General features: G+C 34.0%; 1 protein-coding gene across 1 annotated transcript in view; it reads right to left on the bottom strand.

Annotated features, from left to right (window-relative positions):
• Positions 1–10,884: 10,884 nt before the first annotated feature.
• BMPR2 (bone morphogenetic protein receptor type 2) overlaps positions 10,885–26,288 on the bottom strand; it is a 145,392-nt gene continuing 129,988 nt past the window's right edge. The window contains exons 11-13 of the mRNA XM_039844471.1: positions 24,200–24,372; positions 19,952–21,231; positions 10,885–18,304 (exon numbers count right to left, since the gene is read on the bottom strand). Coding sequence (XP_039700405.1) covers positions 18,051–18,304; positions 19,952–21,231; positions 24,200–24,372 — 1,707 coding nt within the window. The 3' untranslated portion in view covers positions 10,885–18,050. The remainder of the gene's footprint in view (positions 18,305–19,951; positions 21,232–24,199; positions 24,373–26,288) is intronic.

Below are 26,288 nucleotides of genomic sequence, written 5' to 3'. Positions count from 1 at the left end.
AAACTGAAAGCTAATCACGAGAATGAGAAGAAGGCCACAGACTGGGTAGAAATATATGCAAAATATATATATATATATAGATAGATAGATAGATAGATAGATAGATATATGTATATCGATCTATAGAAATCTATATCTGATAAAGAACTGTCTAAAATAACAAAGAACTCTTAAAACTCAACAATAAGAAGACAAAGGACCTGATTTAAAAATGGGCAAAAGACCTGAACAGACACCTCACCACAGAAGATGTACAGATGGCAAGTAAGCAAGTGAAAAGATGTTCAACATCACATCATTAGAGAAGTGCAATGAAATACTACTAAACACTTATGAGAATGATGAAAACCCAAAACACTGACAATACCAAATGTTGATAATGATGTGGAGCAACATTCATTGCTGATGGTACAGCAACTTTGGAAAATAGTTGTCAGTTTCTTACAAATTAAACATACTCTTACCATATGACTCAGCAATTGTGTTCCTTTGTATTTACCTAAATGAATGGAAAACTTATGTCTACCCCAAAACCTGCACTTGGATGTTTATAGCAGCTTTGTTCAGAATTGCCTTGGAAGCAACCAAGAATAACCAAGAAGTTAACCATAGATAAACAAACTATGATACAACCATACAATGGAATATTATTCAGTGTTAAAAAGGAAATGAGCTTTCAAGCCATGAGAAGACATAGAGGAAACTTAAATGCATACCATTAAATGAAAGAAATCAGTCTGAAAAGGCTACATACTGCATAAGTCCAACTACATGACATTCTAGAAAAAACAAAACTATGGAGGCAGTAAAAAAAATTAGCGATTACCAAGGGTTAGGAGGAGGGAAAGATGAATATGCAGAGCCTAGACAATTTTTAGGGCAGGGAAGCTATTCTGTTTGATACTATAGATACATGTCATTATACTTAGTCAAAACCCATCGAATGTACAAGAAGAGTGAACCCTAATGTAAACTAGGGATTTGGAATGATAATGATGTGTGAATGTAAATTCATCAATGTTAACAAATGTGCCACTCTGGTAAGGGATGTTGAGAGTAGGAGAGGCTATGTTGAGTGTGGCAAGGATGGAGTGTAGTAGTGGAGGTGGAGGTATATGGGATTTCTCTGTATTTTCCACTCCATTTTGCTATGAACCTAAAAGTGCTCAACACAGTAGCCAGAGTAATCTTTTGGAACATAAATATATGTCATTCCACTGTTTAAAATTTGAATGGATCTTTTCCTTTACTTTGAAAAAAAGCCAAACTTTTCAAAGCTGGTCAGATAGCTGCCTAGCCTCTAAACCTAACTCCCACCTTGCTCATTAAGCATCAAGAACATGAGCCTTCCTTTGCCACTTTGCCTAACATAGACTTCTGGTTGATTTGTCTCTGGATCTGGTTTATTTCCTTCATAGACTTTGAATTTTTACTTATTCTCTGTTGATCTCCCCCCTAACCTGGAGGGTCCATGAGAACAGGAGTTCATTTATCCTGCCTAACATGGGATGTCAACACCTGACACCATGCCTGGCATAGTAAGCAGTGGTGTACAAGGGCGGGGCAGTGGGAGTAGTAACCCCAGTTCAGGCAATAAGGGGATGCATTTAAAAACAGTAATAAAAACCAACTCAAGTTGGTGTGCTTTTTATCATCACCATGAGTCTCTAATTCTAAACAATGTCAGTAACAGAATACTCCTCCCCCGCCAAATTCTTTTGTTGATATAAATTCTTTAACAGTTGTTGCTATTACTGATTTCACTAATGAAAGCTTCAAATGAGCACAAATTCATATTATTCGTGCTTTAATAAACATTTTATTTTACGTAAACTTTAATTCAGAGAATTTCCAGTTTACAGCAGACAGCAGGCTTTCGAGACATGTGGACTCGGCTAGACACAGGCATTTCAAGAGTAAGTTCACAACAGTTTAGAATTGTTTTAGCTCATTTTGGGAGCAGTTCGTATCTCAGACCCCGGTAGTTTAGAAATAAAAATTAAACAGTAGATTCAAAATAAATGATAGCACGTGATTGTAGAAATTAAGATACAGAATGATTTCTATTCTGTGTGATCATTTAGTTTCATTTGTTTAAAATTTAAAACAGTGAAACTGCACACTGCAAGATATAGTATTTTTGTCTGATTAGTGCATCTTTTTTTTAGTTCATACATGAAATATTTTATTGAATTTAAATATCTTTAAAATTAAAATTGCTCTTTTAAAATTATTATTTTTGTTATTTAATAAGCTAAAATATCATAATTCATCAACAGACCAATACATAGGCATAAGTTTTTTCAATTAAAAATATTAATGTAAATTAAAAGTATCATTTACTTCTTTCTTTTATTGAACTGATATTTATTTTATTATTTCCTTATTAATCTTATGATCACGTATATATAATATACATATTATATACATATATGGTTCAATAAAACGAAATATTCACCTTCGTTTTTTTTCTGGCCATTATTATTGTTAATTTCATTTCATGATTCTTCTTAAAAATAAATTCTTTGTATAGAAGAAAGGAGCTAAAAAATATGATCTGTTCCAGGTTTCAAATACATTAGATATAACAATGATGGGAGGTGACCAAAAAAATTTTGTCGAATATATAAATTAGTCAATTTAAAAAGTCACTAGTAGGTAAGGATTTGACCTCTTTTCAAATTAACCAGCCTATATACTAAGTAAAGACACTGACAATTTTTCTTCCACTTGGTAAAATCTATTCACTTACAGAAGATGCAAGACCAGACAAATCAAATTTTTTCAAGAGGCAAAACATATCCGTGCAGATTAGGATAACGAAGTCAAGGTTTGAACTAGACCATAGTCAAAAAGCAACAATTTTAAAATGACCCACGAACTCTGTGAAGTAAGCCACTCATTTTGGAAATGAAGACTCCTGAGTCTACCAGACAAAGATGAAGAAGTGGTGAGTACAGGAGCACTGAACCTCCCTCAGTTAGTTCCCCAGAAAAAGGTGGGAGGAGGTTTTCGGCTTTTTACTACCGACTCCCCACCACCCCATTCCCCACCCCACCCGCCCCCAGGAATAAAGAGTAGGCAGCCTACTCAAACCACCACTTTCTTTACCCTTGTGACTGTCGTCTGCTATGTCTCCAGGACAGTAAGTTCCCTGTGTTTTGCTATTTCTAATTTCTGGGTAACAATGTAAGAAATGGATTTTCCACTGCTCTAGGGATCAAAGGGGTTCTGAGCTTTGAGCTTTATGAATTCTAGTCACTGTTCCTGTTTTCTCAGTTTTAATGGCTGTCTCTCTGTTTCTGTCACACACACACGCACACACAGGCAAGGAGGTATTGTTCCCTAATTGTAGCTACAAAGGGGCTTTGGGTGCTGGCTCGCACCTTTGAGATATCAGTGCTGCCAAGGGTGGAGTTTATCTGAAAAATTCAAGGAACTGTTTGAATTATAAGGGGAGTTCTTGCTTTGTTTTAGTTAAAATGGAATCTTAAAAAATAGTCGGAGCCCAAATCAACTTAATTATTCTGGAAGAGAGATTAATAAGTACTATGTTTAGTACATCCCTTTTTTAAATTGAGGAATTCATTTCCTTCCTATTTACCTACTATCTGTTTGGGGAGGAGTTTATTTACTCAGGCTAGAAGATATTAGAAATGAAGCCCTGTAAATTTTGCTTTTGGGTGGACACTTGTTAAGAAAGGTGCAGGAAAGAGTAGTGTAGAGTCACTTGACACTAAGACTTACTGTTACTTTCTATAAAACTGGCAGTTTTTACATTGCTTCAATTTGTACATAGTTTTTTCTCACCCTCTCAATTTATCCAAGTACATATTAATTTGCATGATAAATGTGATACTGAAAAGACTAGTTGTATCAGAAGATAGCCTATTTTTAAAAAAAGTACTGGGAAATTCTTTTACTTGAAAAGTCACTTTCTATTCTATAAAGCCAGGTTTCCAGGTAGCAGATTTAATTAAAGAGAGGCACACCTGTAAGCCATATATAATAAAACATACATCTTTTGAATTCTAGACTGAATTTCACACAAGTTTTAGTCTAGAAAAGCCAGGTTAGCAGAATTTGAAGCATTAATAACCTTCCCAAAAGTAAAAATTTTAAGTTATCTATTGTATATTAAAGTTGAAGGTGTCAAAGATCTTATTTAAGGGAAAACAAATCAGAAAAAGTTTAGCAATAAATGAGGAGAGCATTTCAAAATAAGATATAGAAAGGAGGCTACCAGGAAGGTAGAAGGGGATGTTATTTAGTTTGGAGAAGAAAAACTAAACTATAGGGAGATTTTACTTTAATTTTGAAATGTGTCTATTTAAAAGCATATCACCAACTGTTTTCTTTGACATGAGCAACTAAAAGAATAAAATATCCCAGAGTTATAACCAGACAAAAATTAGGTAAGAATCAGTACAAATAAGTCTGGACTGTGAAGATGAAGCACACTGAGTTAACTTTCTGAGAAGGTCAGTATAGCACACACCTCCACACTTCTCTGGTTCAGTTTGCCATGAAGCAAGAGACTTGCTTGACTCAGAGCAAATGATTTCTGAATGCCTCTTCTCTCTGCTCCTACCATTCTAAAAGGCTGAATTGAAACTTCTCCCGTCTCATCTTTCCTTTATCTAAATAGTGGCCTCCCTTTTCTGCTTTTCCTGACCATCTCTCCTACCAAGTTAAAAAAGGAAAAAAATACAAAAAGAAAGAAAGAAAGAAAAACAAAGAAAGAAAGAAAGAAAGAGAGAAGAAGAGAAGAAAGAAGACAGAAGAGAGAGAGAGAGAGAGAGAAGAAGAAAAAAGAAAGAAAGAAAAGAAAGAAAGAAAGAAAGAAAGAAAGAAAGAAAGAAAGAAAGAAAGAAAGAAAGAAAGAAAGAAAAAGAAAAGGAAAGAAAAAAAAAGAAAAGAAGAAAAGAAAAGAAAAAAGAAAAGAGAACCCTTTATAAAAACAACCAAGCAGGGTTCAAGTATGGGGTGATTTCTGATTACCCCATTTTGCTTGGTGTTGCTTATATGATGAAAGTTTGTTTTTGATTTAAAGGAAGCCATATTGGGACAATATAATATAGTTAAAATCATTTTTCACATAGTCATTTATCTCATGAATGAATCCTGGACCCTTATTCATGTGCAGGTTTCAATGGGAGATGGGGAAAGAATGGAGAAACAAGTCAACAAGGGAAGAAGTGCTCACAAGTGGAGGAGGCAAACAAGCTGTCTTCACAGCTTTAGCCAAGGCTGCCTCTCCTCTCAAGTTTATTCCAATATGCCAAGCATTTCCTCTAGGCCCTTATATCCACATTATGCTTGGAATGGAAATTCCTTAGCTTACAATTCAAAAGCTTACAAAGATTAGGAAGGTAAGATAAATAAGTAAATCTTATTGGGTAGAAGACAGGAATTAATTGCTGGGTTTGGGGAGAGTCCAGGTCCCACCTAAAAGGTATTAAAAAAATTTTTTAAAAATATTATTCAGGCCAAACAAAACACAGCTGTCTGGCTGAGTGCAGCTCTAGGCTCATCATGTTTTTATTCCTTTCCTATAAAATAGGGATTACAGTATTCTCCTTTTGTATGGAGGGGCATTTTGACTTATCAAGATAGATGTAGTGATGTCTCATTCTTCCCTTACTATTTAATTTTCATCTTTCATAAAGTAGATATCAGTAGCTGCATTTACCACCTAAAATTTCCAAATAAATTCTTATAATTGGGAACTGTCCATTTATACATCTGAAGGCATTTTAATAGAAACTTAAAAAACACAAAAGCTTTACAGTAATAAAAAAGTAGTACCTTTTTTTCCTTCTTAAGGAAATACGTAGAGTAATACTGAAGGCTATGCGACAATTCTGAATATTAATAAGAATGCAATTTTATGGTAGAAAATAATCAGAAAAGAGAAAATAAGGAGAGAAATCAGAAATTGTTTCCTCAAAAAATTAAATATCAAGAATGTCAAAGTCAATAATGATTTACAAAATCTAAAACCTAAGTTTGCTGGTGAAATGCCTTCATAGAACTTTGCTAAACTTTGATAGAATCCTGGCAAATGCTAGTATTCAGTGAAAATACTCGAACAACTCTGGATTAGACACCTCTTTCAATGTCTCAGGAATTGTAAATTACATTTCGTCGTGAAACTAAAGTGAAGTCATAACAAAGTCATGTTTGTTGAGTGGTGGCTTTGGTATTTGGATTGTTCTGAAGAGAAAGGGTAACCTGTAAACTTTCTGCCTCCTAGCCCAAACTTTCTCAGCCAATGAAAATTACTGGACTCTTCCAATGTAAGTAGTGTTCACAGAGCCTTCCTGCTTAATATTCGTAATCAATAAGAAAACATTATGAACCCAATTTGATAAGAGACATGTAGACATTGAAAAACAAGAGGCCCCCAGTTCTTAAAACATGAAATAAGTGAGCCGCCTAGTGGTCAAAGTGAAACACAGACTCATGGCCTGGCACCCAAGGAATAGTGATTTTACTATGTCATTAACATGACTGAAAAAGTAAAGCATAAAAACACTACAGCAAAAAACAAAAAGATAGACACATTTAAATGAAGGATCTATTTTCCAAACCCATTTACTCTAATTCATTTTTAATTAAAACTCTATCTGCCGAATCTAGTTTATGGGTAATACTGTAACTTCTTTATTTAAAAAATGAGTATGTATATTTGTGATATATAAAATATGTGATATGTATATCACATCCACACATTCTCTTAGTGATATCATTTTGGTCAATTTCAACCTTAAAAATGTGCCACAAATCTCACAGAATAACATATTGAATGGCCTGCACTTAAATTACTTTTGAGCATGTAGAGAACTCAGACGGACTAAGACACCTGATTAGTAAAAGTTAAATGAGAATTGACTTTAAAAAAATTTTTAAAGACTATTTTGGTATCAGCGTATTTATCAATTAAAATTCAGGGACAGAAATAACTGATAAGACTTTTCTCTGAATCAAAAGGCTGACAACCTAATAAGGAGATAAAGTGAACAATAGCTATAAACATAGGGTTCCAGAAGATAAGGCTGGAAAGGTAAATGGCTGCTGCATGGTGGACAACTTGGAATTTCAGATTGAGGAGCTTGAACCATTGGTAACCTGATAAGAGTATAGACAACATGACTGCCAGCAGAGAATAAAATTGCTTGGAGTAGGGAGAAATGAAAAGAGGAAGACTAATGCCCATTGCAATAGCTCCCAGTGTGGTTTTGAAACTCAGTTAAGAAGGTGCAGTGGAAATTAAGAGAAAGATGCAAGAGTTTTTACTTTAAATTTGTATTGCAAATTTCTTTTATTTTTCTAAATGTAAGAAGATGTGACTCTTAGAAGGCATGACCAGTTTCATGAATAAGAGAGTTTAAGATATTTATTTACTTAAAAAACTCAGTAAAATTTTTACTTAAAAAATCCAAGTAGTTCTGATGTTCTGCATGACATCAGAGAATAATTTGTTTCCTTAAATATATTTTCCATGACATCTTACACAAATTATTGATTGGTTAAATCTATGGAAAGTTCGTAAGCAAAGGAAAACTTCTCTTTGTAAAAATAAACAAAAACCTCATTTAGAGGAAGGCCAGAAGGGGGATCAGACGCCCTACATGATCACAAAGCCAGCAGGAATAACTCTGGGTTAATAGCCCTTTCGATTTCCTCTTCCCCTCTATAATAGAGCATCTTTTCCTTTGTTTCTCCAGACTTGCACATGGCCTGCCCAGATTACAGTTGTCTGTTATTCTCGAATAAACTTTTTGCTGGAGAAATACTCGCCTGACTTTTTGTTTACAATCAGCACCTTCCATGTGTTCCATTTATCACAATTATCATGAAAAAAAAATCAAACACACATTTGGGATGCTTGTTTCCTTGAATAGGAAATAGTTTCTGGGCTTTTCTACCTTCCTTTCTAATTAAGTAGAGAGTAAAGGAAGAGCTCCAGGGTTGAGAAGTTAAGCTGGTTGAGAACTTGATGGGAGAGGTAAGCACTGGTCAAGAGAAGGGCAGCTCTTAGAAGATCACATATCTACAGTCAGCACAACCTCCACACTACCTTTCCACCACCCACTGTTGTAGGGTATCTTTTTGTTGCTGTTCTTTTTAAGGCTACTCTTGATATTCATTTTTATAGGGCAGGGACAGGGCCAGCCCCAAAATGTCCTAGTGCAATACTATATGCAACAAATTCATCTAATAAACCACTAACTGAACAGGATCAAATTGAACTTCTGTGTGACCTACCTACAGAAGGCTCTATTCTTGAGCATTTCTATGGATAATGGGTAGAAGGAATCTGCGTGTGTTTCTTGGAACCAAAAATTTGAACACACGATGTAAAAACTGTTCTATTTTCAAAACCTATGAAGGCAGTCACTTCTGTTAGCTGCACATTCTTGTGTTTTTAATTTCTCTGAAGGTCGATCAGTCCTTTGCTAAATTAGAACTTTGAAGTTACAATATTTACCTCTCCAATGCTCATCTTAGTGGTTCACCAGGTCCCACTGCTACCCTTTAACCCTGACCCAGTCTTCTTCTCTACCATCACTGACTCAACCTTGATTCAGGCTCTCATTATCTTTTGTCAGTGCCATACTAGGCACCATGTTTCTATTTTCAACTTCTTTCCTCTTGATACATTCTTTATACCACCTATTGTGTTACCTAATTTGAAACCCCCTGTTTAAATTCTTCCACTGACTTCCAGGACAAATCCAAATTCTTAGCATAGCATGCAAGCCCTCTGTGATATACTACCATCTGAGTCATCCGGGTTCCTTTAGGTCATCTCTTTCCATACTTTCACTTAGCATCCCAAACTCTACTCTTATCTAACATCTTCCCATCCCATTGAAAAAAGCTCCGCCCTCTCAGACCTCTAGGGCTTTGTGAGTGCTGCAATTTATGCTTAGAGGGCCATTGCTCAGCTCTTAACTAATTCCTACCCATATTTTAAGGCAGTCAGGAAAATTATCTCAAAAGAAGAAAATGCCTCTGACTCCTAAAACTGGATTAAGTAGGTATCCTTGCCATGTACTATCCATAATACTCTGGGCTTTCACTCTGTCACAATACTTACAATTTGTACTATAATTTTCTCCAAATCTACTGTGAGCAACTTAAGGTTGGGACTGTGTCTTTTATCTCCTACTCCTAAAGTGCTCACTACACATTTGGTATTCAAAAAAGTTTTTTGATGCCCCTCTGAAAGAGGAATTTATTGGTAAAAATGGAAATTGCATTTTATTTGTTATTTTTTTCTCGATCCAATCATTCTGCTTTCTAATCTATCCTGCACACCTCTCAGTCTAAACTTCACATTACTTTTATCAAGGTCTTTCTTTCCTAGGAAACTTTGTTCTCCCTATTGTCAATGACAGCGAGTCCAGACATCTGGGTCTGGTTTTCATTTCCAGTCCCTATTTTCTCTTATCCTTCAAATATTCTGCTTTCGCTTTTCCTATTGAAATCCTACCTGTCCTTTCAAGACCCTGCTCAATAATCATTTCTTCACTGAAGTCTTCCTTGGCTCTTCAAACACATGTTGAACGTATAGTTTACCACTTATTTGGGCATTTAGCATGTCATCTTGCTTGGATGTAACCATTTCCTCGGGAGGCCTTCTCTCCTCCACAAGATGGTTTAAGTTCCTAGGGGACAGAAATCATATCATACTTTTTGGTGTCTCTCAGTAGAGCAATGATTCAATTTCAAAAAATTGAATTTAGCCTTTAATTTGAAAAACACTAGAAAACAAAGGGGAAGATTAATCACTAGCTTAAGTTAGTCCTTTGCAGAGAAGGATGTAAACTTGGAAGATGGATCAGATAGGTGTAGGGGAAAATGAGAATAATTTGTGATAAGTCATTATTAAAACCATCAGCATGTCATTATTACACAGATTTCCCAGGTCACCATATTTTCTCTGAGGACATTTAGTTATCATCTTAAATATTACATAGTGGATTCTGTAGAATATTGCAATAGTACCCTGTAACATTTGTAAGGTTTGGTATGTGAGTCAAAAGGAAAAAGGTACCCCAAATCTATTATCTCTAAAATATCATTTAAGGCAATAACAGAGCCTGTGGAAGTAGGCCATTCTTTTCTTCAAGCAAAAATTTCCTTGGCATCTAGGTAAGAGTGATCCAACACTCTTTTAAAATATGGTTGTCCTGTGAAATGACACAAGATTCTGTTGCAGGATACTTAGCTAATACATTGAATTTATTGAGTCAAAAACAATGTTTTGCCTTTACAAACTCATATTCTATTTAAACAAGGCCTCCTAAAAATACAAAGATCTAATTGAAAAGATTATTTGATGACGTGAAGCAAAACACAATGTTATGCCAATAGAGATAGTTGTTTTAACATCTGGTAGCTTTTCATTAACCTCAAATTGCTTCATGTATGTTCTTGGATACCCTATATAACCACTGCGCCATTATCATTTTTGTGTTTCTCTTTCCATAACCAGAGATTAAAAACTGTAGTTCAAAGCAAAATGGAAAACATATTAGAATCTCATCTTTACCAATTCTGTGGTTTTGGGCAAGGTATTTAACTTCTTTAAGCCACAGTTTTTTAATTTGTAAAAAGGGGACAATAATATGTATTTTGTAGGACCGCTGTGAAAATTATCAGCACATATGTAAAATAACTAACAGTACTTGGTATACAGTAGGTGTATAATTATTATTGTATCATTAGCTGATTTTTTAATTTTGATGTATAATACTGAGGAATGAAAGTCTTATTAGATAGAACATGTGCTATCCTGGTGCAAAATGCCCTAAATACCACACTAACAATCATAATTTCTGGTGACCTCATGAAATCAAAAGATACAATTACTGTTGTCATTAACATGATCTTTAATAAATGGAATAATGCACCATTTTACAGCAAGCCTTTTTTAAACCTAAAGAACTGTCTTAAAATCTCCTCCAATGTCTCTGTATCAATACAATCTTTTTATTTAGGTTTATATATATCAAAGCATTTACTTACAATTATTCATAGAAAACTCTTTAGTGGCTTATGTCAACTTTCATAGTGGCATCCATAGATAATACAAAAGAAAAGTGATTTGCTTTATTTTATACACTGATCCATCAAACACAACTTATACAGCATTGCAAGGTCTCAGACAGCTTATACAAAAGCAAAATAACTGAAATTATTCATAAATTCATATATGATATTCTATCTGTAATGTAAGAGCAAAATACACCAACAAAAGATACCCGTTAACAAGGCAGAAGATTCTGAGGAATTGACAATAATTTTCAGCCTTTCTTACTCCAGAAAAGTATCCTCAGAAATGAATACTCTGTAGCTTACGTTTCTCCTGCCATTCAGAAAAAGCACGGCAGCTACACATCCCCATGTTTCGGCTATAACAACACCCTAAGTTAGTGTATATTAAATTATCCACTTATCTTCATTTGAAAAATTATCAACAGAAAATTAAGGATGATTCCAGCTTATACACTTATACAATATAATCTCCATGGAAACATGATGATAAGGCATACAAAAACTGTTTAAATAAATAAATGTGACCAGAAAAAGCCACAGAAGCCAGGCAATTTAATGTTAAACCAGGACCTATCTTTGAATTGAATCTTTTAGTAATTTAGCTTTCTTATTATTAAATTTCTTTAAAAATGTTTCCCTATCATATTTACGAGGATTGGTAATAAGGTGAAGAGCCTGAGACAAGAGACTGATAACAAATCACTTCACTGCTAGGATTTTAAGTATATGGCATACCAATTTAGAGCTTGAACTTGTCTGATTGGAAGAAAAATTCTATTTGGATTGGAGATAAATAGGTTACCAGAGGCTACCTTTTCAAACCTTTCAAGCTATTACTAAAGCTATAAACACATTAGTTCACTTTTAGAAGACAGTTTTATAATGTTGAATTACACCTCCTGAGAAATTTCATCTCAGAATAACTAAGTTCTCCCATTAAAAAATATAATAAAATAAACCAATAAGTCCCATTATGCATAACCATTTGACCAAAGAACAGAAATGGTTTGAAGGTGATGCTTCAACTCTTAAGATCCAAATATTCTGCAACATGTAGCCAATTAGTTGAATCATTTCCATCTATTCAGTAATTATTTAACTGGGCAAGTTTTTTATGATTAAGGAAACGATATTACATCTATGTAAATTAAATCAAATCCTAAGATGAAACATTAAATGAACTGTGTGTACAACGCTTTAAATATTTAACTGGATCTAATTGCTTATTTACCATCAATTGAAGGTTTTCAATGTGCAAAGGGATGGAAGGGGCCCTGAGTTTTTAAGTAATATTACGTCTATAGAGTGAGTCTAAAACATGTTTCTAAAATCTAAAAGTACAAATAAAATGGAAAAAACCCACGATACCTTTTAAATCATTTAAAAAATCCAAGTTATAGTTTAAAATACAATTTTTTGCTTAAAAATTCAATCATAACTTGATGCCCTAATGTGATTCATTTCTAAAGATTCTTTCTCTCTTACCCAGATTTTAAAATCTGGGTTCCAAATTAAGTTTTAAAAATGCCTGTCACATGTTTAATAGAAACACCATAAACATCACAGTAATAACGGAATTGAAATTTTCAAGATATGATAAATTTATTTGGGGCATAATTTTAATACACAGCATAAATTCTTAAGTATTTACTTTCAAATGTATCAGCCATCAGATAAAATCCTGTTTCTTTTTTAATATGCACACACAACTTTAACCAGTCACTTAAAAGTTCAGTGAATTTATAGACTATGCTGCAAAACAATGATAAGTATTTCAAAAGTGGTCTTCAAAAATGTACATAGATAATACCTGATTGTTGTAGGGTTTGCTTTTGAAAGTTAATGCTGCGCTTTGTGTTTCATATTTATTACAAAGAAATATGTAAAACATACATATGTTTTATGTGGCTCAATCATAATGCTAAGCTAACTGCAATATGTTAAAACATTTTTAATGGCAAAATGATATATAATTTTGTATGCATGGCTTTTTAGTTCTAACTAATGAGAAGATAAAATCATAAAACTCCACAATTTAATAGAAAATATTAGATGATACAAAACTTTAAGTGATTTGCTGAAAATCTAATGGTTGGATCTATTGTCAAATGGTTAACATCTTAATTCTCAATTCTATCCTCTTGAACTATTCACTGGAATAATGAATTTAAATTTAACAAAAATATAATTTTAGGTATTCTTAAATATAAATAGTTATTAAAACAGGACTGAGGAGAAAATGCTAAAGGGATCAAAACAATTTTGTTTGAAGAACCGAGACTTAGATGTTAAATGAGAAGCCTAAATATTGAAGAATAACAATGTTGAAGAGGAGAACCAACTGCTGTTTTTCACTACTGGGTAAGAGAATTGGATATAAAATGAAAACAGGAGGGAAACAAAATAGATATGAAGGAAACTTTTCTCACACAGAAGATTGCAAGTCAGATAACCAGAGGATACAGTCAGATACAAACTAAGAGGTGATTGAGGAAAGTAACATTTAGGTGTACCAGAGCACCCTGAGACTTCCTTTCTTCTTCTATGTTAATCTGGGAACCTGTAGAAAAGCCTTCCTTTGATAATAACATTTGTGTAATTAGCTCGAGTTGCGACTTGCCAGATTTACTTAATCAAGGAGGATATTTAAAGAGTAGGTCATGCAAGGTAGTTTTGGCTAAAGTTTGCATAGTTCAGAATCTAAAAGTTAAAATGCAATTTTATCTACTGAAGAGCAAACTGACAGTAAGAAGTACGAATGTTTAGAAACATCTTAGTCTGAAAAAGACCTCTGGGGTATATGTAGGACTGTTATGCAATTTCTGGAATAACTGGTCTAAATAATCAACTAACGTGTACAGATTGTAACTTTAAAGAGTTAGCTTGGAAGGTAAAGTAATATATAAAGCAAACTGTGAATAGTCATGTAATAATCTATATTTAACTGATAATAAATTCAACATAAATTTATAAAAGGTTGTATAGAAATGTAAGTAATCTCAAATTCCATTAACTATCATCTCCCTCCAGTAAATATTCATTCCATAAATATGAAAAAAAGAGACTAAAAGTCTGTCGAAATATTTTTCCATTTTAAATGACTTTGGAGAGAAAGGTTGAGAATGGAAGGTTCAGTAAAGAGCTACAGCCTACCAGGTATTTCACTTGGCTTTAGAAGCCAAATTTATAAGTATTTTAAATAAAAATGCTTGCCAAGTTTTGTGATAATTCCCACTGAAATAATACTTGAGTGTTCCTACCTCTTAAAAATTATTTTCACCTTTAGAACCGACACAAGTTTTCTGGAACATGTGGACATATGTTAAGGAAGCTATACAAATTGCATTATCAAAAGGACAGTATCCAAGTATGCCTCCTACATCCTCTTCAATTAGTTCTCTGAATTAGTAAAATTTTCTAAAGTCACTAAAAGCAGAAAATTTCAAGATGGAGTCAAAGGAGTGAGGAGACTAAAAGTCCATGTTAAATTAATTCCTTCAAAACAAGCCCAGAATCAACTTAGGAAAAAGTCTCTGTTCTCATAAGCCACCTTCAATTTTACCTTAAGATTTACTTTACCTTAGTTTCTCAATATAACAATGTTAGGAGTGAAGAGAAGTGAAATGATTTTAAGATTCATGATGGCAGAGGTAAGATAGAATTTTGTCTTGATTTAGTAATTATTTCTCAAGCAACAATCAGAATAAATATGTCTTCTTATGTGGCTGCTTAACTTTTAACATCATTAAGGTATCCGATTTGGCTTATAAAGAAGCCACAATTGTGCTAGAATATAATGACTGAATTTCTTACAAAATGTCAGTATGTTATATACCCTGTCGTAGTGTGTAGGTAGAATGGTATGGATGAGGTGTGAAGAGGCAAACCTAGGCTAAAACCCCAGTTTTGTCTATTATTAGATGAGGGCCTTGGGCGAATTTCTTAGTATGCATCTGTAAAAGGGGAATATTAACTATAATCTTTATATGGTTATTTGGACTAAAAGAGACAGAGTATGTATATCTCAGGATTCAGTATGCAACAAAGGGTCAATTACTAGTATTTCACTCCTGTACCTTACCATAACGTTTTACACTGATATTAGGGTTCCCCCACCTGATTATGCATTTAAAAAGGGGGAACATTTTTAGGAATTATAATCAAACCATTTTTGTCTAAATACAATTCAAATCAAGTTCTTTCAATTACTTAGTTCTGATATACAGTTATGATAGTTAAGGGAATTAATATTAGACTTTGATTACCTATTATAATGCTTTTAAGGTTGTGATACTATCTTGCTAAATGAATTTAGTATTTTTTCATTAAATGGACTTTTATTCAAAAGGACTCAAATGCTTTTCTACATGCGAAATTTGTGATAGCAGTTAAATATAAGCTTTAGGAAACATTTGTTATTAGATGAATAAAATTAGCAAGTAAGTATTTAAGTCATTTTGCTTGCTTGTATATTACAAACAGATTCTAAAAATAAGTCTGCTGTACAATTTAATGTAAAATTTATTAAAATGATCTACATTTTCTACTTCTTTTTCAAAAGTCTACAAAAAAACTGGGGAAATTTCTTTTTAAAATGCTTGCATGAAATAGGAAACTATAAGGAGTTCTTTCAATTTGGTATATTAATTTTTGAAAGTATTTTATTATTAAATATTGAAAATGTTGGAAAACGTACAACTGGCCCAAACACAAAGTATAGTAGAATGTAAGGTAACTCTTCTCTGTCAGGAAAAGATCGGCTAGATTTCAAATGGTCAGTTATCCTTAATGCTTTCAATTAAAGAAGGACTATATTTTGACTCAAAGATGTCCTACAAATGTTTGAAAATAATATTCTGAAATGCAGTAGAATGACATTTAAAGGCAAGGGAACTAAGTGAAAATTTACTGGGAAAGATATAAATAATTCATTACATAGATAAAAGAATAACTAAATGGAAAAAAAATTGATGCCAGAAGACCAAAAAATTTTTAAGGGTCTGAATCAAGATAAAGGCCAATAAAACATAAAAAAGGTGGAAATCCTGGGCACTAGTAGAAGAATCTTAATTTAAGAATTCAAAACCGTGTTTAGCAATGTAGCTGAATAAATGGTTAAGTGTTTAGTATCTAACTCATAAGATCACAGGATATGGCAAACAAGAGAAGGCTTATATACAAGTCATAAGTATTATGGATAGCAAATTAGGAAATTTAGGCTGTTTTTAGCTAAGTGATGAAGATAGAGGAATATGAGTGAGAAAATATTGTTCAGGGGACTTTTGCTTTCCTCTTAGCTTTTTATCTCCCAGAGAAATCTTAGAACTTAATTAGATAATAGGTACTAAGTACTCTAAGTACTCTGTAAAAAATAAGTGAGAGCATCACCGTTTGCAAATTGATAGAAAGTAATTTGTGCTTATAAAAAAAAGTCCCTTATTTGACATAAAGTGCTTTATTTTAAAAATGCAGTTGTTTTAGAGACGATTATCAGAAATGAAAAAAGCAAAGGAAGCTTTAAAAAAACAACATGATTTGAAGGATACATAAAATACTATCACTAAAAAGTACATTAGAATATAATGTAAATAATAAATGCTGCTAACATATCACAGATTGTGTGAAAAATTGGCAAAAGGAGAAATTATGAAAATAGGATTAGTGAAAAAACAGTTCTGAAAAGAGACAGGTGAAGTCTCAGTCTGCTCAATGATGAGAGGCTTGGCAGCAACCCTTCCTTCCACAGAGACTTGGCTTGCCAGTTGAATGATGTTTCCACATAGTGTTTTAGGTCATGGGAAGAGGAATCATTTTCAGATAGTCATCAGGCTTTGCTTGGGAAGGGGATAAAAAGATACTACAGGCTCAAAACTATGAATCACTTTTGAAGTTATTTTAAACAGAAAATGTAATTTTATTTGAGTCAAAGATGGCCTAGTCCAAGAATGGAGGATATAACACTATACTGTCTTAACCATCTACCTACTTAAAAATTCCATATAAGTATAGCTCTGTAAGTTTTCTGATAAAAATGTGCTTCTTAAATAAATGAAAATGAAATATAACATACATATAAAAATAAAATAAAATGAAAAAAAGCTAATATTTGACTTCCTCTACTTTGTTCTACGCTCTCTTATGAACTTCCAAAACCAGAACCAAATATGTTTATTAAAATGCCTGGAAGGAAACATTTAGGATCTGGAAGGTTAAAAGAAATAACATTTCAAATTAGGTTTTGGTAGTTCCTTCTTTAGAGCCCTTTGAGACAATGCTTCTGCATTCTCCATAAGGAGAGAGAAAGCAAGAAATCAGGTAGCTGCTTTCTCTTCTGCAAAATTCAGTGTCATAGAACAGACTCGCCAAAAGTATGGGAAATGGGGAAGAAAAATGTTCATATTATGGAAGAATGTGTGCTCTGTTAGGAAGAGAGCTTACAAGAAAGCTTATTTGTGGCCTATAGACTATTGCACATTCAAACAAAACACAAGAGAAAAGAATGTCCAAAAGACAGTGTGTTCAGGAACATATCAACATATAAACTAGCTTGTGCCCAGAAATAAAACGTGGATACTAGACACCACTGCAGTCAAATCTGTCTTAATTTGCTTCTGTTTTAATAACCTTTAGAAACTGTTTCAAACTGATTATCAGCAACACATTGTTTTTGCTTTTTTTCTTAAAAAAATATTTTGAGACCACTTTTGATACACACACATATAGTTCTGTGGTCATAACAGACAAATATAACTTTAGCGAGACTAAACAAAAGTGCAAAACTTAAAAAAACGAAATTAAAAAATATGGAAGCATAAGCTAAATTTTTCTGCATAGCTGAAATCTATTTAAAGCAAGTCCTTGTTGCAGGGGTGGGAGTGGGTACTGACAGGAGGATAAAGCAGTTTTGTTTTGTTTTTTAATGTCTTCTGCATGTTTAAATGATGCAAAAAATAATTTCACTCCATAGGCTTGAAAGCATTTCACAGACAGTTCATTCCTATATCTTTAGACACCATGGTTGTGGCAGTGCCTCCTTCTGCAAGGTAAACAGCAGTGCTAGACTTAGAAGAATGAACTGCCCTATCACTGCCATTGTTGTTGACCTCACAGTCCAGTGATTCAGTGGAGATGACCCAGGTGGAGGGGCGCCATCGCTTAAGAGAATAGGGAGTTTTCACACGTTTCTTGATCTTTTCACCAGATCCTGATTTGCCATCTTGTATTGACTCACCCACTGAAAATAAAAGTACAGAAAAATGAATAACATATAAAGAAACTATTAAAAAGTAATGTTAGAGTTGTAACTCGAGAACAGATCAAACTAATGTTTGTAGGAGGTGCTAATGGACTTTTCTTGAAATTCATGATGCCAGGCAAAATTTAACCAACTTATTTTTGAGACTCTTTAAGTACAATGTTTTTATAACTGGTTGAATTATTCTATAGGAAGAAATTATTCTATAGGAAGAAAATACTTAAAAACCACAAAAAAAACAAAAACAGGGGAGAAAATTCAAAATGCTCAGCTGTATTCTCAAATCCTTTGGTTACTGGTAGCAATCTTAACTTGGCAAAATACATTTAAATCATTCTACTTAATGCTCAAAGTAGATCAAATCAAAAAGGCACTTGACATATGATATTCTACAGAACAATGACATAAATAGTGGAATGCAAATTTTCAAGTAACTCCCTCTTCCATACCTGATAAGAAATCTTACTGATATGAAACCCTGCCATAGGGTATGTCAAGTGGTCTACAGCAGGGGTCCCAACTCCTGGGCCATGGACTGGTCTAGTTGGTGGCCTGTTAGGAACTGGGCCGCACAGCAAGAGGTAAGCGGCAGGTGAGCAAGCAAAGATTCATCTGTATTTGCAGCTGCTCCCCAGCCCTAACATCACCACCTCAGCTCCACCTCAGAGTATCAGGCATTAGATTCTCGTAGGAGTACCGGTCCCTTGTGCCAAAAAGGGACCAGTACTCCTACGAGAATCTAATGCCTGATGCTCTGGTCCCCAAAAAGGGACCAGTACTGCTACGAGAATCTAATGCCTGATACTCTGAGGTGGACCACTGCTCTATAGTACAAACCACTCAAGCAAGGTGCTAGATTCTACTAACTGATTTTTGAGAGCTCATTCCCTTCAGCCCATTTTGTAGTCCTTGACAAAAACCATAAAACATGACTTTGTTTTTCTTCATAAGTGTTGTCTGTCTAAAAGAGAAAACATTTTGTATAATAATGACTATTAAAGATTTTGGTGAGCTCTTCTGTCTTGTGTTATAATTTCTTTAGGGCTAGAAACCAAGTATCAAGTTATTTGTTTTAGCTATTTAAGTTGTTAGGGGGCCCATAGCACAATGCTATAGGCATGTAGGAGAATCAACACATACTCTTGAAAAAGATGATGTTAAAAAACCAAGAACAATCTTTATAGTTTCTTTATAGTGGCTTTTCTGAATTCTCTCTGGTCTTTTAAGATTTATTAAATCTGATAAAATCTAAGTGTATATAATAGATATTAATATGCTCAACAAACTTTCAAAAGTTATACTGGCATCATTTTACTTGGAGCTTTTAAACTGGTAAATATTTATTTAATCTTAACCATTGATAGCAAATATGTGAATTGCATTATAAACCAGTAGCTACATAAGGCATATATTAAATTGATAATTATTCTATTGTGACATTGACTTTTTAATTATCAACAACGAAAAAATTACTTTTTTCTTTATAATAGTTTAATCACTTTTGAGGTCTAACCAAATGGCTTATTTTATTTTATTACTACTTGAAACGCAGTCTGATTCTATCTAACTAGTTACTTAAATGGTCCCAAAGACAAGCAGGAGAGATTACATGATCCTTCCACTTACATTGCAAACTGTTGCCATCAAGGACATTTGTAGCTGAAAGATCCAAAGAATTAGGCCTCTGTGCTCTTTTGGGCTTTGATGGTCCAGGATCTGCTACTGTGCTTGGAACATCCTGTGTAAGAATATCTTGCTCTGAACATGGATTACTGTTGTTGTTATTGGAATTAGTTCGGCCACCTTCCAGTGGCCGTTCCCTCCTGTCCACAAGACGATCCAGAACACCTTCATCATGGCCAGCCTGTTGCTCTCGCCTCAATAAAGGTTCATGCTCATCAGGACTGGAATTAATATTCAGCCTGGTGTCCTCACCAATGAATTGATTCTGCAGCATTTCTTGGGCCCTATGTACCACTGTGTTGGCTGTCTGGCCAGATGGTACTGCCCCATTGGCATACTGAATAGTGGCAGCATGGGAATTAACGCTGTGGTTTCTACCTGCCACACCATTCATGGTGACCGTCACCACATGAGGTTCTGCAGCATTGATTGTATTCATCTTGGCAACTCCAGTTTCTACTTGTTTCAAGTTTGATTTGTGCTTGCTGCCAAATTTCAGCCGGGGCTCTTTTGTTGAATTTTTGGTGTTTAAAGGCAAACTAGTAGGTCTCTTAGGAAGGTTTTGTTGCTTGGGGAGAGGATAGATTTGTGTAGGCGGGACATCAGGAATTAAACATGCTTGGCCATTGGCAGCCTGTGTGAAGTCCTGCTGTCCAGTCACTTCTACTGCAAGCTTTATGAGTGGGTAAAGCAAGCTAGAACTGGTACTGCTCAGTGGGTCTGGCCCACTGAACTGTTTAAGAGAATGCTCCATGAGATTCTCATCAGAACTTTCCTTGAGGTTCTTATCAACTTCTTTTGGGTCTAGCTTATTGGTCTCCAAGTCTTCTTCTGTCAGTTGTAAGCAGACAGGAGTTGGCCCAACTGGCTGTGAAATATTTGTGGCATGAAGATTTGTTTCATCTGGGTATGGCATCTCAGATATAGTGGTCATGCCAGTGCTTGGAGTGAGGCCAGTGGTGTTTGTAGTTGTTGTGTTGGTGGACAGGCTGGTGACACTTGTTTCAGGGCTGGGGATTCGAGCTTGTGCTTGCTGTCGTTCATAGTTAATTGAGTTTCGGTTCTTTTCTCCTATTGTCAAAGGTGTGCTGGACATCGAATGGTCAGAGGAAATATTCTTCACAATGCTATCAGTGTGATGGATAGAGTCTTCAATGTATGAGGAAGAAGAATAATCTGGATAAGGGCCAATCTTTGGCACACGCCTATTGTGTGACAGGTTGCTTAAAGAAAGACAAAAGTGTCACATTGAGAATGTACATTTATGATAAATTGACTTTCCAAGTTTAACACCTCTGATTTTAAAGTATGAAGTGCTTTTTATTTTATTCCTAACCCATATCACTCTAGAATTTAAAAATTCTAGTCAAATAATCAAATATCAATTAATAATTTACTACATGCTAGTTTTATATGATTTAAGCCTATGGAAAAACCTATGTGGATCTAGATATGATTTTTATAGATGTTCGTTACTTTGGTTTACAAGAGTTCATTTAAAAATCTCTCCTAGACTTTTGTAGCATTACCGAATATATCTTTATGAGTTGTCTACTTACACAATCAGGCAGTTTCATGAGAGGCATAGCATATGTTTCTTTTGTACTCTCATAATTCTAGATACACAGTGGCTACTCAACAAATATGTTACCAATTAAGTTCCAATAGCCAAATTTTAAAAAGAACATAAGCATTTAGGTTGTTCCAAAGTACTTCCAAAAAGAAGCATAGTCTAGCAATGGAATGTATCTTCCTGGGGTAGACTAAGCCATATCAATGAAAGTCCTAGAGCCCAGAGTATAAGGCAGAATGTGATACTCAAGTGAAGGATCAAAGATTCAGAAATGTTCTCCAGTTATCCAGGGTTCTTCACAGTCATAGTCACACCATGAGTGTGACAGTTCTTGAGCATCACATTGTAATATATTTATGCTATTTAAGATAAAAACCAGGAGTAGCTTTAACTAAAACAATCAAAGTATAAACATTGGGAACATTAAAAGATGCAAGTGTTATAGGAGAAAAGCACTAGTTAAAGGAGAAATTCTATGAAGAAAGACTGATGAAGTTCAGGGGAATGACAGGAAGAAAAAGAAATAAAAAGCTGTTGTAGTGCATAAGAAAATGAAGTTTAGGAGGTGTGAAGGGTAAGATTCAATATAATGAAATCTAGAGTGGAATGACTATAGCATGAACTATGATTTAGGGGCAACTATTTAGAAGTGACTGGACATGAGAAGCATGTAAGGGGTAGAGCTGAATGATGCAGAAAGCAAAAAATAGCCAAAGCAAGAGGGGACATCAAGGGTTCTTCTTACCATTCAAGAAAAGTTCAAGAGCATCTAAAGTAAAAGTAACTGACTCTTGAGAGAGGTACAAATAGCATACTAGAGCATACATAAAATACAAAGATAAGGTGAGATGGAAACAGAAGACTATCTTTATGTATGTATAAAGTGAGAAAACTTGTATTTAGAATTGCTAATCTCTACTTTCCTTGACTTGATTTATAAGGCATAAGGGTTTACATGCTGAAGTTAATTCAACTTAAACTAAGTAGTGTAAACCCAATTTTGGGCCTATAGTTGTAATATAAATTGCACTTTAGAAATTAGAACAATAAAAACTAGCACAGAAAATGATTCAAGAATCAAGTATTTTTTCAGGACAAATAATAACAAATGCTGGAGAGGATGCAGAGAAAAAGGAATCCTCATACACTGCTTGTGGGACTGCAAATTGGTACAGCCACTATGGAAAACAGTATGGAGGTTCCTCAAAAAACTAAGAATTGATCTACCATATGCTCCAGCAATCCCTCTACTGGGTAAGTACCCCAAAGACTTGAAAACCCATATCTGAAAAGATATTTGCACACCGATATTCATAGCAGCATTATTCAGGGTGGCCAGGACATGGAAACAACCAAAGTGTCCTACAATAGATGACTGGATAAAGAAGAGGTACATATATACAATGGAATATTACTCAGCCATAAGAAGAGATGAAATTCTGCCATTTACAACAACATGGATGGACCTCGAGATAATCATGCTAAGCGAAATAAGCCAGATAGAAAAAGTTGAAAATCACATGATATCACTTATATGTGGGATATAAACCTAAAAACAACAAACAAACATGACAAACAAACAGAGACTCATGGACATGGACAACAGACTAGTGATTACCAGAGGGTAGTGGGGGAGGGGGGAGTTCGATGGGGTAAAAAGGGTCAAATATGTGGTGACAGAAAGAAATCTAATTAAGGGTTGGAACAACACAATGCAATATATATATATATGCCTATATATGCCTCTCTCTCTCTCTCTCTCTCTCTCTCTATATATATATATATATATATGCCTTACTATTTAATTATACACTTGAAACTTACTGGATTTTGTTAACCAATGTACCACAATTAAAAAAAAAAAAAAGAAGAAGAATCAAGTGATTTTTAATCTCAATTTTCCCTGGTAACTTTTTTCGGAATGCCTTTCTTAAAATTTTTAACATGTATTAGATAAAATGACAAATTTATAGGAAGACTCCCCACCAAAATATGGAACTAAAAACACAGATGACACAGCCTAAAAGTTCCAAGTTTTAGGAAGCTTTTTAAAAAGCCTTTTAATTTAGAACCAAAAATCATTGTTCTAATAAAGAAATGTCTCATGAAATAATGTTCATGATGGGACGGGAAGATCTTATGAATTGTTCTCATATAAAAGTAGTAGTAGTATATTCTGTAAGAAAGGGCATTGGATAGGAAGCCTGGAAACTTAGTCTCCAGTGAAATTGTGGTTAGATACATAGGCAAGTTTATATACCATTTCTTTTTTAAAAACAAACAAAAAGCAGGGGGAAAAGGAAAAATAACAAAGGCTAAACAAGACAATATATGTAGAAGTACTTACAAAGTTTTGGAACTATGAAAATGTTTTACCTTTATTATCAGGAAGTTGAAGCATTAACAGAGAAAGACTGATCTCTTTTACTATTTCTTTAGATATAAAAAACAGATTCTATGGTGCACTTATACTAAACAAAAATCTTCAGTAAAAAAAAAAAATATAATATTAGATTGGATGAGTTAATCATTGCACTACTAGACTGGATGAATAGTATTTATTTCCTGTTCTCTGTTCAGTTTTCAATACGACTGATGAATGCCCCTCTGGGTCTTACCGCTCATTCTGCATAGCCGTAGACATTGGATTGACTGTTGGGCTCACAGATTTGTTTCTTTCCCAAATCATCATAAGTTCAGCCATCCTCTCCTCAGCACACTGTGCAGTAAGCCGAGCCTCTGCATCCTGGTCCCAACAGTCTTCGATTGTCTCCTTAAGTGACCTCACTGCCTGTAATAAAGAACATGTCAAATAGTGATCTTGAAAAAAAAAAAAAGTATATGTTTTTTAGTGACATGAGGTAAAAGAAAAATCAATTTTCTTTAATAAATATTTTATATAGCTAAAATAAAACATGTCAGACCTCAGAGATTTGTAAAGGGTCATGTTTCTCAAGAGGTGAGGAACAAGTAAGCACACAAGCTTTAATTTAACTCCTTGAAGAATTATGCATAAGAGTAAGCAATTGTAATAAGTTATATATGTTTCTTCAAGGCCACTGGTTTATGTCATTGTTGACTCACCGCACTATTATTTCAATAAAAAGCCACTAATTGTACCTTAAAAGTAATTTTTGAGTTCAATGCAATTTTGGCATCAGGCTATCTTCCATCTCTAGGTGAGCTTTTTCTCCTTTACTTCTAGTAAAGAATATTTCATTCCAACCATAAAACTTAAAGGCTTGGTATTTCCTTTTTCTTTAAACTAATTTCCATTTAATAATATCAAAAGCAGTCCCATTCTGTAGTAGCAATGAAAAACAGAGTCCCTTTTAGGGAAAGTTAGTTTAAACTCCCTTTTAAAAAACAGATTTTTTATACTTTGATGAACTGTCATGCAGAATACTTCCAGATTTGACTTTTGGATTTGTTTTTATTAAGCTTCAAGCTTTCACCTGCTTGAATATTCATACTTCTTGTGCCTTTAAAAACATTTCAAAAAAGTAAGGCTATAGGGTTGCCAGATTTAACAAATAAAAATATAGGGTACCACTTAATTTCAGATAACTGACAAATCATTTTCAAGTATATTTCATGCTGTACTTAATCTGAGTATTTTATCTGACAAGCCTACTATAAGCCAAAATCCTTGTTAGCAACCTTGGCAACATTTTTAATGTTTCCTAATAATTTGTGTTCTATAAAAACAAATCTGAATCTTAAACCTGCAGGAAATTTGATAATGTTCTTTCTGGGGATACGCTCACTACATACCTGTACCATGGCCCACACTCAATATCATCTTCCCCACTCCCATGGCTCTTCTAAACTGCCTGCCTTAGTGTAGTACTGTTGATTCCGAAATTCTGGCGAGACCAGAGATCAAAGAGTATATCTTTTAAGGCTGAACTTTCCATTGAATTTTGATATCTATTTTAATAAATGTCCCAGATTCTGATTATTGAGTAAAATTAAACTTCAAACAATAGATACAGACAATTAATAGTCTCATTAAATAATAAAAATTAGCTATTTCTCAAAATTTGGAAAAATTTGAAGAATAGATACTGATCTGATGGAGTTTGAGGGCAAATGTGTACCTCCCTGAGGTAGAAGTTTGGTGTTCATATTAGAAATACAGTTGTCTGTTATTTATGGTAGTAAGTGAGTGGCCATGATATTATTGTCAACCAATTAATATAATCTTGTTTTATCTGTGTTTCTGTTTAAAGACACCTTTAAAAATATATATTATCGAATTATTAACATTGCATGCATGGCCAATAGCACTATATCTCATGCCCTAACAAAGCTAATTTAGCACACATTTTTCTTCTTCATAAGGCACTTCAGAGCCTTCATTGTGCTTACAACAGCAGAGTGTACTTCAGCACTATACTGGGGAGCCATTTTAAACTGTGAAATCACCAACAAAAAGCACAAAAATGTGAAAAACTAGGCACTAAATAAATTGTAAAAAAAGGAGAATTATTTACAGTATAAGAAATAAAACAAGAAAGCAGTTAGACCTCAGTTGGGAACATGTACATCTGGTGATGCAAGTTTTTCACAGCTCTGCATATATCCATGAATGACTGTAAAAGTATGTTGAGTACCGATTCGGGAACTACAAATAAATTTTAGTAAGTAGTTGAATTCTAAATATGAAATGTGTGAATAATGAGGAGAGACTGTATATAACAGATT

Source organism: Pteropus medius, unplaced genomic scaffold, assembly GCF_902729225.1.
Source record: "Pteropus medius unplaced genomic scaffold, Ma_sr-lr_union100, whole genome shotgun sequence".
Classification (NCBI taxonomy): Eukaryota; Metazoa; Chordata; class Mammalia; order Chiroptera; family Pteropodidae; genus Pteropus; species Pteropus medius.
This window is presented reverse-complemented; position numbering and strand designations above follow the sequence as displayed.